The sequence below is a fragment of the Primulina tabacum genome, chromosome 1 (genome assembly GCF_025594145.1).
Source record: "Primulina tabacum isolate GXHZ01 chromosome 1, ASM2559414v2, whole genome shotgun sequence".
NCBI lineage: Eukaryota > Viridiplantae > Streptophyta > Magnoliopsida > Lamiales > Gesneriaceae > Primulina > Primulina tabacum.
In genome coordinates, this window is record NC_134550.1 from 2,345,744 (window position 1) to 2,359,217 (window position 13,474).

Sequence of the window (13,474 nt, forward strand, 5' to 3'; positions counted from 1 at the left end):
ACATGACCAAAACCATCTATCTTCTTTTACAAGAAACACAACCAATCAAATCATGCAGGCTTTGTATAAATCTTTATACAGTGCTCTTGTTTAGTCTTTGTATTTTTCAAACTTATTAGAAGTGAACCAAATACTTACGGTTCGATTTCTTTAAATAGAAAACCAAACCCAAAACCGTGTAGAACCAAATTAAAAAAGTTTAATGTTTAGATTCTTTAGAGCGAGGATTAGATCGGCCCATTTACCCTTTCACGAGCCTCACTTGTACGCCCTTTAACTCAAAGGGCCCAACAGCCCGAAGAAACACGAACGACGGCCCAGTTTAACTTTGGCGCATCATGTGGCTGAGCGGAGGTGAAGACAGTCTCCTAAAAAACTTCAAAAAAATTAAAAAATCAATACATATTTAATCTAAAAACATATATAAAATGAATGGGTGAAAGACAAATGACAGTAGGTGGCTACAACAGACTGAATCGTGTTCATTGTGATTTTTGGTTGAAAAAGGCAGAATTTAAGGCCTGATCTTGCCATGCATGTGATCTCTGGTACTGCTGCCGTAATCTAAAACTGAAGCATTTGTTGGATTGTGTTCGATTATATACAAATATAATTTTTTTGTTGAGTGCGAATCAGGCTCCCGCAAGTACAACTACTGTATCTATCTATCCATTATCTGATTGAAAAAAATTATTACAAAAATCAATAGTAAAGCATCGTTTTTTTACCCACAAAAATGAAAAGATTTCCTGTGTAAAAATCAATATACACGATCGATCGTGTATATTTTAGGTCACAAATTTTCTTCGCATTAATTTGAAAGAGATGCATCATGTTATGATCTGATGTGCAATATTTGGTTCTTATTTTTTTGAACGAATTTATATTTTGGGATCGGTGTTGATCAAAAGTCAGCTTGCACTTGGAGAGAAAGTGGAAAAGGTTTATATGTGAATTTAAAATGATTTAGCATATCAATTGTTACTATGAGAATTCAGCATTCGAGAACTCCACTTATCAGCAAATTGATCTTCGTGCATGTGTGGTATTAATTTTAGCTAGTGATTTAATTTTTGAGTAGGTCTCTTGCTAAACAGTCTCATTGAATTTTTATTTGTGAGATTGGTCAACTATGTTCATATTTATAATAAAAAAAATAATATTTTTTCATATGTGATCCAAATAAAATATCAGTCTCACAAAATTAACTAATGAGATTATTTCACAATAGTTTTTATGTTTAATTTTTGTGTGCGTGTGTGTATATATATATATATATATATATATATATATATATATATATAATAAATGGTAAAATTGTAATTTTAGTTACGTAGTTTGATAGGTTTTGTATTTTGATTTTATAATTTGTTAAAGTTTGATTTTGATCTAGTAACTTGCATTTTTTCTTCTGGTTTTGTTTCACGGGAAGTCAGAAAACCAATTGAATATTGCTTATTTACATCGACAATCTCAAATATGATTCATATGCCAAAAATAAAGTCAATGTTACGAATATTAAATTCAATCCAAACAAAAAATAAAGGAAAAAAAAACAATCGATATTTCGAAACAAGAGAAAAACGACTTGTCATTTCCTTTCATTTTTTGTTTAAATAAGTTTTGATGTGTGTAATATATGTTTTATTTTCTCCACTTGAGTCGTCCCATATAAGGAACATCGTCGTCAAATAAATATTATTCGGTGAATTTAGTTGGTTAGGGAAAAAGACTAAAAATCAAATAAATCAAATTAATGATAAAAATCAAAATTTGACATATTACATAACTAAAAAAAATCTACTTACATAATTAAAATTGTAAAATGCATACAAACACATGATTATATGATGATGATGATGGAGGTTGGCGACATATTTTGCATGCATGACCATGGCGAGCTGTGAATCAACCGTATGCGCAAAAACAGTTGTAATAACTTATATATTGTCATGAATCGAATCCGACATGAAACATACTTACATCATCAATGTTTAGTTTACAGAATAATTATAAAATGATCAAGAAAAAATAAACGCCACCCCCACAAAAGAGAACTCGATTAATGAAAACAAAATGGACACATGCACGTAATTATGCGCAAAAAACTAATTAAAACGGATCCTGCATTTAGAATAATTAATACTTGGGGTTTGCTGAATTCTCAAAGGACGTGTTACGAAGTTCCCGGTGAAGTGTGCGAAATTTTGAGCTAGTAATTTACATGTTTCATATTTTTAATCATATTATCGATCAATTTACATGAGTCCACTAACTTTATTTTTTTTTTTTTTTTTTTGCTAACGTGATATCGGATCTAGTTGATTGTTGAATTCTCAAAAGGGCTTGAAAATTTTGATTTTATTAGATGTCCTTTCTGATTCATGAAACCCTGCAAGAGCATTCTATGCATTATCTATTCATGTTGTAGAGTACTAACGAGAAAACTGCATGAGATAATCCTATGAGATTTTTTTCCCTTTCAGACTCATAAATTGTCGAATTTTAATTTTGATCCATTATATACGTTGTTTTTCACGTCTAGTTCTTTTTTTTGGATTGATAATGTGGCGTCGGATTTATTAGTAATAATATCCAACATCATACTAGCAATATCCTGGTGTCACACTAGCAATTAACGTTCAACGTTACATTGAATTCCGAAGAAAACATACAAAAAGTGAAATAAAAACAAAGTTATTATGTAAATGTCAAACTTTGACAATTTACATGAAGAAGAATAAAAATAAAGCAAATTGCATAATTATTTTTAGTTAAAAATATGATTTTGATAATGAAAGTTGGTATGTTTTGGATTTTAGTCATGTAACTTGTCAAAGTTTGGATATCATCCAGTAAATTAGATTGTTTTTTTTTGCTCAAAAGCACTATATCCAACTAATATTGTTTATTTGACATTGATTCTTTCTTACGTAACTCATATGATACAAGTACATATTACACAAATTAATTAAAATCCATCTAAGCTAAGGAAAAGAATAAATAACGATACTCAATGTTTCAAAATATGAGGAAACATATTTTTCATTTTGTTATTATAGTAACATGAGCCACGTAGGTAAGTATTGATGTCAAATAAATAATATTCGTTGGATTTAGTGAATCCAGAGAAAAAAGACAAACACACACACACACAAAAATCAAGTTATTAGATGAAAATCACACTTTGATAAGTAAATGACTAAAATCTAAAACTTGTCAATTTACAGAACCAAAATCATTTTTACAAATTTTCCCCAAGTATGAACACATGTGGTATATATTTGGTGATGATACGAAACTAAAAATTATGCAAAAATATAATTCCTAGTAATATAACATGTTAACTTTCTAATTCATCACATGTGTGTGTGTGTGTGTGTGTTTGAGAGTGACTCGAGGTAAAATTATAGAAGTAAATTATTTAATCACGGGTGGATACGAAATATTCTTGATCATTCATATAAAGACATCTCAACTCTACTGATCAAATATCATTTAATTTTATTATTTTGTGACAATACGAGAATTTGATTTTTCTTGTGAACATGTGTTGACATGTTATATATGGACATTGATTTGTGCAATGTTTGCATGGATTTTACATGTATTTCCCAGTTGGGTAGTCCTCTGAATTTACATCGCAATTCACGTTGCACCGTTGAATGCTCAACATGAGTGAAATGTCAAAAATTTCTTGATATATCATGAACACTCTTTTCCACAAGTGTTATACGTGAGCCAAAGCCCGATTTTGACACCAACGGCCTAAAATCATGTACATGGGGAAACGAAAAAATTGGATAAATCTTGTATTTTCTTACGTTTGACAACTTCAATCAGTTTTCATAACGTCACATTATACGTTCAAATCGAAAAATAAATGACTAAAATTACAAATATATATATATATATATAATATACTAAAATTGAAATTTAACAACGTAATACAAAAAATCAAAATTGTAAAAAACAACAACCAAAAAAATTCACTTCAAAAAACGAACCTGAACTTTGGGAATAAAAAAATACACACACAATCACATCTATATACGTACTATGAATATAAACAGGGATTTGACTCATGCAGGGGAGTCGGACACTTGGCGTAGAAAATGTCAAAAACTATGTACATAAAAAACAAAACGCAGAATTGACAGCTCCTCAGCCCTTCCCAAATACGTCCCCCCCAACACATTTCTCAAGCACAAAACCAAATCTACACTAGATCCATGTACATATATCTTGTCTCCCCTGCTCTACGTCTATACATATATATATATATAGAATTACTTTTCTTCCGAGGTTAAATTTCATCCATCTTCTGCATATTTCCAACATTTATTCTAGACACGTGAATTTAGTAATAAAATACATATTAATTGCCATATATATATATATATATATATATATATATGTGCGCGCGCGCGCGCGTGTACCCACACACACTCACATGTGTGTGTATGTATGTTTTATTCAGTAGTTAGTACTTTCTTAACACATGCAGTTGCTTGATTGTTAGTGATGCGTTGGGTTAATTTTAAAATCACCTGGTAAATGTTTGCTAAATAATGGTTAATGGGTTTTACATTCAATGAACCATTCATCCAAAATGTTATATTACGGGCAAGGCCGGCTTAGTTTTATATATTGTTAGTGAAATAAATTACATGTCTTTTTTTCGCGTCTGGAGCATGAATGAGAATTTTATCAAGTTAATTATGAGAAACATTAGAGGAGTCGATCCAAAACACCTCATCTTTGTGTACCTGAAATATATTACAGTTGCTTTTAAATTGTATATCAAGTGAATTTGAAGAATTCATTTCGACTTTGAAATGAATGGATTTGAAATCTCTCGTCTTCTCGAATATATCAATCAAAACACAACCTAAAATATTGGAGACTTTCGACCACATATCTTACAAATTAATATGAAATAATGTTCAATGACTTGACACCTCATCCGGAACCGAAATGTATGGTGATTGATTTTAACTAGGTTTTATACATGATGGTAAAGTGTCAAACTTCAAAAGAAACAACAAAGAGACAGAAACAGAGGTCTCCTTGTGTGGTCAATTTCCTAATCCCTCAGACCAGATAAAGAATCAATTTTTGCCGGTTGAAATTTAAATTCTTCGTGACACCACATATGCTTAACTTGGTGGACAATTGCCCACAACAATACACACCATTCTCACTTTTTTTAAAAAAATAATTTCTTCAAGCAATAAGAATCATTACAAATAGAAACATTAGTTTACAAATTCTTGTCCCTTGATCCAAACTTAAGCCATATTCCTCGAGCCAGTCGAACTTCTGATTTTGGGTCAAATCTTAATTTACAAGGAATCTAATTAAGACACGATCCCCTTTTCCTCAAACAAATTGTGATTCTTTCTAAATAAATTCATGTCGATCTAGTCACATTATTCTGCCCGAACGTATAAAAATTTCCCTAATAAGCTCGTTGAACTTTGTGATCTTTATCCGTTCCCATCGCTCTGCCTTTTACGAAAAATGTCAACTAAACAATTAAGTCTCTTATTATTAGTCATTTATGCACGCAAATTTAACAATAATTGCCAACTCTATTTACAATTTTTTTCTTCAAAGTAACAAATGTGTGCTAATTAAGTAGTCATGAAAACAAAAGAAGAGACGTGGGCATGGCATGCTCCAAGGGATTAATGTTCGGAAGTAGGCCTACAATTTTTGTCTTCCTTTGTTCATGTTCGAATATGATTTGAGTAAAATTTTATGAAACGTTAGTACAATCGATATAATAACGAGAAAGGGTACAAGATTTCTGTAATTATGAACCTAGGATTTTGTCTACCCATTTCTGTCAAATATTTTATTTTTATGTTTAGGTAATAAATTTTTACCATTTTTTTAACAAATATTGGGTTATAAAATGTTTGTAAGTTGAAGGATATTAAGAATTAACTAGGGTAAACAAGTTGGAGTAATTAGCACGGATCCCTAAACGCATATAATGACATAATATGAGAGAAAATACTATATTAGATAGATTTTTTTGTCTAATGCACCACTAGATTCAGTTAAATAATTTAATTAGATTCAATGGAAAATTATAATTTTGATCAGATTCAAAGAAAAATTACAATTCGAGTTAAATAATTTAATTTTGATTAGATTCAATAGAAATCATAATTTTGATCAGATTAAAAAAAATTACAATTTTATCTTGTGATTCTGATATTTTGTTTTATTAAATTTCAATTTTAATCGTATATATATCTTTTTCAATATATATATATATATATATGGTTACAAGCTAAATAAGTTTTGGTAAAAATTTGTGTGAGACGGTCTCACATATCGTATTTTGTGAGACATGTATTTTATTTGGATCATCCTTGAAAAAATATTATTTTTTATGATAAGAGTATTACTTTTTATTGTGAATATCGGTAGGATTGACCCGTCTCACAGATAAAGATTTGTGAGACCGTATCGCAAGATATCTATTCACGGTTTTTTGCGTGTACATAGGTGCATTATCGAAGATATTGTATTGATCAATAATTTTTTTAAAAATAAAATTGAATAATTAATTTGTCCTAGAAGAAATCTGGAATTAATTTATTTTATTTTCATATAAGTAAATTATTATAATTTAGACACATTCATCTCATTCTGTCTGGGCCTTCACATGTTTGATGTACTTTGTATTCAATATCTTCACTATTTATTATTAAATTTTATCGAATATTTTGTACGCGCAAAAAATTACTAGTGACTGAATTTTAAAAATTATAAAATAAAATTAAGTTTGCAACAAATTTTGCTTTTAAATAATATTATAATTAAGTATTTATCATTAAATCAAAAATTATAGTTGTTAGGCAAGACATAACTTTATTTCTTTATACTCTTGATAACGTATAATACAACTAATTGAGCGCTAATGAGTCGAGCTTTTACACATATAAGTTCGAGATGTACGTATTTATATGTTGGTATGTTCTCATATCATTGAGTAAGCACAATAATGTGCAATAAATATAATTTTAGGTTGCATGGTCCCAAAGATGGGTTTTTTTTTTAAAGTGGGGCAATATGCCAATCACGTAATAAATGATATTAATAAATAACATTATTTTATTAAATTTAGGAACAATTAAATTCGATAATAGGAGCATCTAAAGGGTTTCAGATTTTTGGACCACGCACCGCAGTGAAAAAGTTTATAAATTAAAAAAAAAATTAGTATGTCGATATGACATATACATATAGTATGTTATTAATATTATAAAAAATAATAATTAGAAAATATTTGTGGGAATGTATGATTTATGTCTTTTTTTTTTTTAATCCAGACAAATAAAGTGAAAGAGAAATTTATCAAGAGGTGCAATAATTGCCTTATTTACTATAACGATTGACATTTCATATTTTTAGTATTGTACGGTTTAAAATAAGAATGAAAATCTCACTCGTGAATTTGAGACCTCGCAAGTGATGTCTCCAACAAAGACATTTATCGGACTCTGGTTCAGGGAAAAACTCAAATTCCCCGAAGTGGGTATGAGTAGGGATGAGATCGTGATCTCCGTCCTCGAACCCTCGAATTATAAATATAGTTTTGATATAAGGATAAAAAATCTTTGATTAGAAAAGACGGAGATGATGGCATGTTTTGGATGAAAATAAATTAGAGTTACATCAATACCATTTACATCACCACCTCATTATTATCCTTATGTTTAAAAAATAAGAGTAGATCTTTACTAATTTTATAACTTTTATATTCCAAAAATTTTAGATACAAGACTTCAATCATTTGAAAAAATATATAAAATAAAGGCCAATAATTTATGTCTCCTTATATTTTAAAAAATTTGAGGACAAAATCATAATAATGCAGAATATTTTTTTATGGAAGGACAAGTAAAATCCACCAACATCAATGATAGCGACATTCATAATTCTTATGTTGTCACAAACATACAAGATTGTTGGTCAAGAGTACAATTATTAATGTTAATATTTCATTCTTTCAACATCTTAATGTCACCTCATTTCATTTTTCCAGTGGTTTCATTTTCAATGTATGTCCATGTAGCAATTATACAGCATTTAAAACTATCTTTTTTATCTCTTAAATCGATTATTTTAATTTCTTCTTAATTTAATTCGAAACTTCATTTATATTCCAAATAATATATTTTTATATAGTTATTCAATACTTATAACACGAAGCCTTGGCATCTGAGTTATAGAAATGTATATTTCAATAATAATTAAGCTATTTCCTTACATTTTTGTCGGGGTGTTCGATGGATAGTCCCATAGACTTGAAGATAAGTAATTTAATCATACGAGACAAATATACAAACTATATTGCCCTTGAGTTAATTAATAATTAGGCGTTATATATAATTAATATCCCCACTAACTCGCTATATATAGTTACCAAATGAAAATGAATGACAATTTAATTATGACAAACCTCCGCACTTCCTAAAAAACCAATCATTATCAAAACTGTTTGATGATTAATACATTTATTTTGTCCGTAATAACGTGTGGCTTTCACATTATATTCTCCGAGGCTACGTTTGGTAGGACAAGTAAATGATTAATAATTAGAGTGATTAAAAAATGAGATATATGAATTAATAATATGGTGAGATAAATAACATGGTGTTTGGTATGATTTTAAAATGATAGATTAATTTTGTAAATTTTATTGTAATGACCAAAATGCCCCAAATGCTAATTAAATATATATTCTTAAAATAATTGGATAGATAATTAAATATTTATAATTATAATTTACTTTTATTAAAATTAATTTAAATATATTTATTAGAAATAAATTTGTAAATATGCATTTATTTTAATAATTAAAATAGCAATAATATTTTAAATGTTAATGTTAAATAAAATTTTAGTAATAATTACAATATTATTTTTTTTCTTAAAATAATTATAAATATTCTTAAAATAATTTGATAAATAATTAAATATATATAATTAATAATTAAAATACTAATAATATTTTGAATATTTAATTATCTATTTAATTATTTTAAGAATATTTATAATTATTTAAAAAAACAACAATATTATAATATCACTAAACTTTATTTAACATTAATTTTGAAAAGAGGATAAAAATGTAATTTGTGGTGTGTTGATAACTTATCCCACTTAATTTGTTAGATTAATAATCAAATAATTAATCATAAAATTAGGTCTTAAACCGGATCAAAATGATTATTAATATATCTTAAAATTTTAACCAAACATTAGATAAGTATGTGATTATTCATCTATCTTTATTTAATCACATCAACCAAACACACCCCAAGTGTATAATGATGAAAATCGCAACAATCCGATAGCCTTCCTTAGCTTGAGATTCACATAAGTCAGAAGACCTGCAATTGCTAGAAGAATAGCAAGAAGAAGTGTGCTTCCGTCGACATACTCTTCTCTTCTAACTTCCCCCACCACTAATCTTCTCAATCTGATATCGACGAGAGTAGTTCACAGAAAAAAAAAAGAAAGAAAAAAGAAGAAGAGAATGTACATAGCAAAATAAATAATTTATGGGTGAAAGTTGAAACCAAATAATATACCTATTTTTAGGGGGATAGTACGTAATGAATAATGCATGCATGTATAATATAGCTAAATGCTTATTATATTGGATAGTTTAAATTCAGATGCATCGCTAATTAAATTTACTATAAATTTTTATATTTTTTGTGGAATCTATTTATATAATAATATATGAATATAATAAAATTAAAAGGATGGGTAATGATTATAGATCGGGTCACGATGGCAATTGTAATAAATGAATAATTGTTGGGGCCACCGTGAGACAAAAAACGGCCATTTGTTGTAAATACCGCGCAGACACCGCCGCCATTTTTACGTAACCGGCCCTCTTTGTTATGATTAATCATCCCAATTAATTAAAAAAATTGAATTGATTTTCAGGAAATAAGTTTATATATACCTGTTTTACTTTATTAAAAGGTTGGATTATTTGGTTTAGAACGAGTCTCTTCTAAATTTGAGAAAGACGATGTCATTAGACCAAATGGCGTCATGAGTACTATATCTGAAATATTTAACGACGTTGTCCTTTTGAAATATTTTTAAATAGTATTATTGAATTCCGAACAATTAATATATTTATATTTTTATTATTTTAAATATGTCAATTCAAAATAATGAAATGATTAATTTAATATTAGTATGTCGTCGGATTTTAACAGAGAGCCGAAGGGACACGGAAAAGGAATAGACAGAGACTTCTCCAAAAAGGTTTTCAAGTGATAAGTTAAACTCAAAAGTCTTCACGTGAATGTGCCGTTTTCAAGTAAAACGACGTCTTAGCTAAAGCAAATGCCAATGCCTAATGCCAAATCCCCGAGGTTACATTTGAAATTCACACAATAAGAAATATTAATATTTCATCAACTCTTCATTTATTTAGATAAAAATTCCAAACTTGAAGCTTTTAAAGAGTCGTGTTTAGAATTTTTTGTTGGTATCACATTAACGTTCGAAAAATTTATGTTCTATAAAACATAATATCGTCGATGAACCGTCGTAGAAGAAGTATTGAAGGAGAGTATACAGATGAAAGCTACTATTTCGTGCACGCACAAATTTTGGAATATATGCAATAACAGTGGAGTCATCAAAACTCCAAATTTTGTTTTGTTGTTCTTTTGATTAATGCTTGTCTTTTTATCATTCTGCACTTAATGAATCTACTAGCAACCAAAAAAGCCCGATCTTTATAATTTGTCCCTCATTAAGATTTTTCTATAATTTAAAGTTTTGCATATCCATTGATTGGCATTAAAAAATTTGAGTTTTTATAATAAACTTTTAAAATTTACGATGTTTTTTTTAAATATAATTTATGATCACAAATAGTATGGGTCCATGATCCGTGTGGGCACTCCGAAATTCAAGTATAAAATGGTCGCATTGCTCTGAAAATTATAGTTCAGTGAGAAATTAAATGAATGATTAAGCTAGATGATTCCTCTCGCACTGATACAGTAGCCTTATAGAAATTTTAAGATTCAGATTCTCGTTCCTTTTCTCGGGCTGTGCTTTCTCCAGGCTTCTTTTGCTTTAAAATCATTTGCATCTTCCATATTTCGATAAGATTTTCGTCCGTCGCTTTTCCAACTTCAATCACACTTTACCTTGAGAAAAAGCTGCTATCTTTAGCCTTCCTCTTGAAAAAAATGGTTTCGGATGGTGGCATGGCGGCGGCGGCTGTGGTGGTGGTGAGAGAATATGATGCGAAGAAAGACTGTGGTGCAGTGGAGGAAGTGGAGAATAGGTGTGAGGTCGGGCCCAGTGGGAAGCTCTCCCTATTCACCGACCTCTTGGGAGACCCCATTTGCAGGGTCCGCCACTCTCCCGCCTACCTTATGCTGGTCAGTAACATCACTTCCTACATTATTTTCTGCTAACTTTTCAGCATCATTATTTTGGAAACTCATCAGTGGGCTTTATTTCGAGGACATCTCAGGTGGCGGAGATGGTGGTGGTGGGCGGCGGAGAAGAAGATAAGGGGAGGAGAGAAATAGTGGGAATGATCAGGGGTTGCATCAAAACAGTTACTTGCGGGAAGAAGCTCCCCCGAAACGGCAATAACTGCCCCACGAAACTTAATCAACCCCACCCTGTGTACACTAAACTTGCCTATATTTTAGGCCTCCGTGTATCCCCCTCTAACAGGTAAATAAAATAAAAAAGCCCCCATACTTTTCCATTTCTTGCTCCTCACTCGATTTTGTCTGACGTTATAAATATTGTCTCATTCAAGAATAGACCACGATTCATCGAGTGGTATTCCAAAAATGGATGGTGGCTCAACTAATTATTGTTAGGATGACTTATTTAAATATTCCTTGGTTCATACCACGTATGATATATTTACGCGCACACGCTCAAAAAAAAGAAGAGAAAAGAATAGTGCTTGCTGTCTAAAAGTTTACTTCTCTTTACATGTGGGGACGATCGGTTTTCTAATATTTGTTTAATGTTTTTGGACGCTTGCAGGAGAATGGGAATTGGGTTGAAGCTAGTGCGGAAAATGGAGCGATGGTTCGGAGAAAACGGCGCTGAATATTCATATATGGCTACTGAAAATGACAACGAAGCATCTGTCAAACTCTTCACTGAAAAATGTGGCTATTCAAGATTCCGTACACCTTCCATTCTAGTCCAGCCCGTGTTCGCCCATCTTGTCAAGATCAACAAGAGGGTCACGGTCATCATGCTCGACCGCGCCGACGCCGAGGCCTTCTACCGCCGCCGGTTCTCAACCACCGAGTTTTTCCCACGGGATATCGACTCTGTCTTGAATAATAAACTCAGCTTAGGGACGTTCCTCGCCGTACCGAGAGGGTCGTATTCCGCCGAGTCATGGTCGGGCACCGCCGAGTTTCTCGCCAGCCCACCGGAGTCGTGGGCTGTGCTCAGCGTGTGGAACTGTAAGGACGTGTTCCGGCTCGAGGTCCGCGGCGCGTCGCGCGTGAAGAAGGCATTGGCTAAGACTACTCGTGCTGTAGACCGGGCTTTGCCCTGGTTGGGTTTGCCGTCGGTGCCCGAAGTTTTTAGGCCTTTTGGGTTCCATTTCTTGTATGGACTTGGAGGTGAAGGCCCAGATGCTGTTAAGCTTATAAAGTCTTTATGTGGGATGGCCCACAATCTTGCGAAGGAACATGACTGTGGAGTGGTGGCCACGGAGGTGGCTAGCCGGGAGCCGCTCAGGTTCGGGATCCCACATTGGAAAAGTCTATCGTGCCCGGAGGACTTGTGGTGCATGAAACGGTTGGGAGAAGACTACAGTGACGGAGCCGTGGGTGACTGGACAAAGTCACCTCCTGCCTTGTCCATTTTTGTCGACCCCAGAGAGTTTTAGAGTTGAGTTTGGTCAAGTGATAAAACACCACGTTTTTGACCATGTAAAGATCATAAAATCAACTTCACTTCCTTTGATTGTATTTTAATTAAAGTTGAGGTACTTTGTTTCTTGTAATTGTAATTGTAATATTATTATGATGAGGTGTGAGGATAAGGAGTGGAGAGGAATGGAAGGCATTTGATGAATCAGCTTCGTTGTTTAGATGTTTTATTTAACCGTAAAACTTGTATTATTATGATGTGCAATGATGACCCAGGAGCCGTTTGATTTCCGCGGCAATGGTGGCTATAGAGATAAGATTCTCTTCCGATCTTGTAATTGTTTGCACTGTAGGCTAGAGAGTCCGGCATAATTTAGTCCATCTAAAAGCTAAAATCCCGCGTTAGTCGAATCGTAAGCTGGATCGCAGCAAGTTCAGCGTAGCTAGCAAAGGGGGTTTTTGGATCTTTCCAAACGTCAGCACAGGTTGATCCTCATGATTGTGTCCAATTGCATAGCTGTTGTTCTCGTTAAAAGCCTTATCTACAT

General features: G+C 31.6%; 1 protein-coding gene across 1 annotated transcript; it reads left to right on the plus strand.

Moving 5' to 3' along the window:
• The first annotated feature begins 10,994 nt into the window (after window positions 1-10,994).
• Window positions 10,995-12,946, plus strand: LOC142505028 (putative N-acetyltransferase HLS1). Its single transcript, XM_075617876.1, has 3 exons — window positions 10,995-11,450; window positions 11,546-11,754; window positions 12,079-12,946. The coding sequence occupies exons 1-3, from the start codon at window positions 11,256-11,258 to the stop codon at window positions 12,941-12,943; spliced, it is 1,269 nt and encodes a 422-aa protein (XP_075473991.1). The 5' UTR covers window positions 10,995-11,255; the 3' UTR covers window positions 12,944-12,946.
• Window positions 12,947-13,474: the final 528 nt, after the last annotated feature.

Bases quoted from the DNA above. Each gene is read 5' to 3' on its own strand.
- LOC142505028 (XM_075617876.1), top strand. From the start codon at position 11,256: ATGGTTTCGGATGGTGGCATGGCGGCGGCGGCTGTGGTGGTGGTGAGA. The intron at 11,451-11,545 runs GTCAGTAACATC...AGGACATCTCAG, and splicing joins CTCCCGCCTACCTTATGCTG to GTGGCGGAGATGGTGGTGGT. The intron at 11,755-12,078 runs GTAAATAAAATA...GGACGCTTGCAG, and splicing joins CGTGTATCCCCCTCTAACAG to GAGAATGGGAATTGGGTTGA.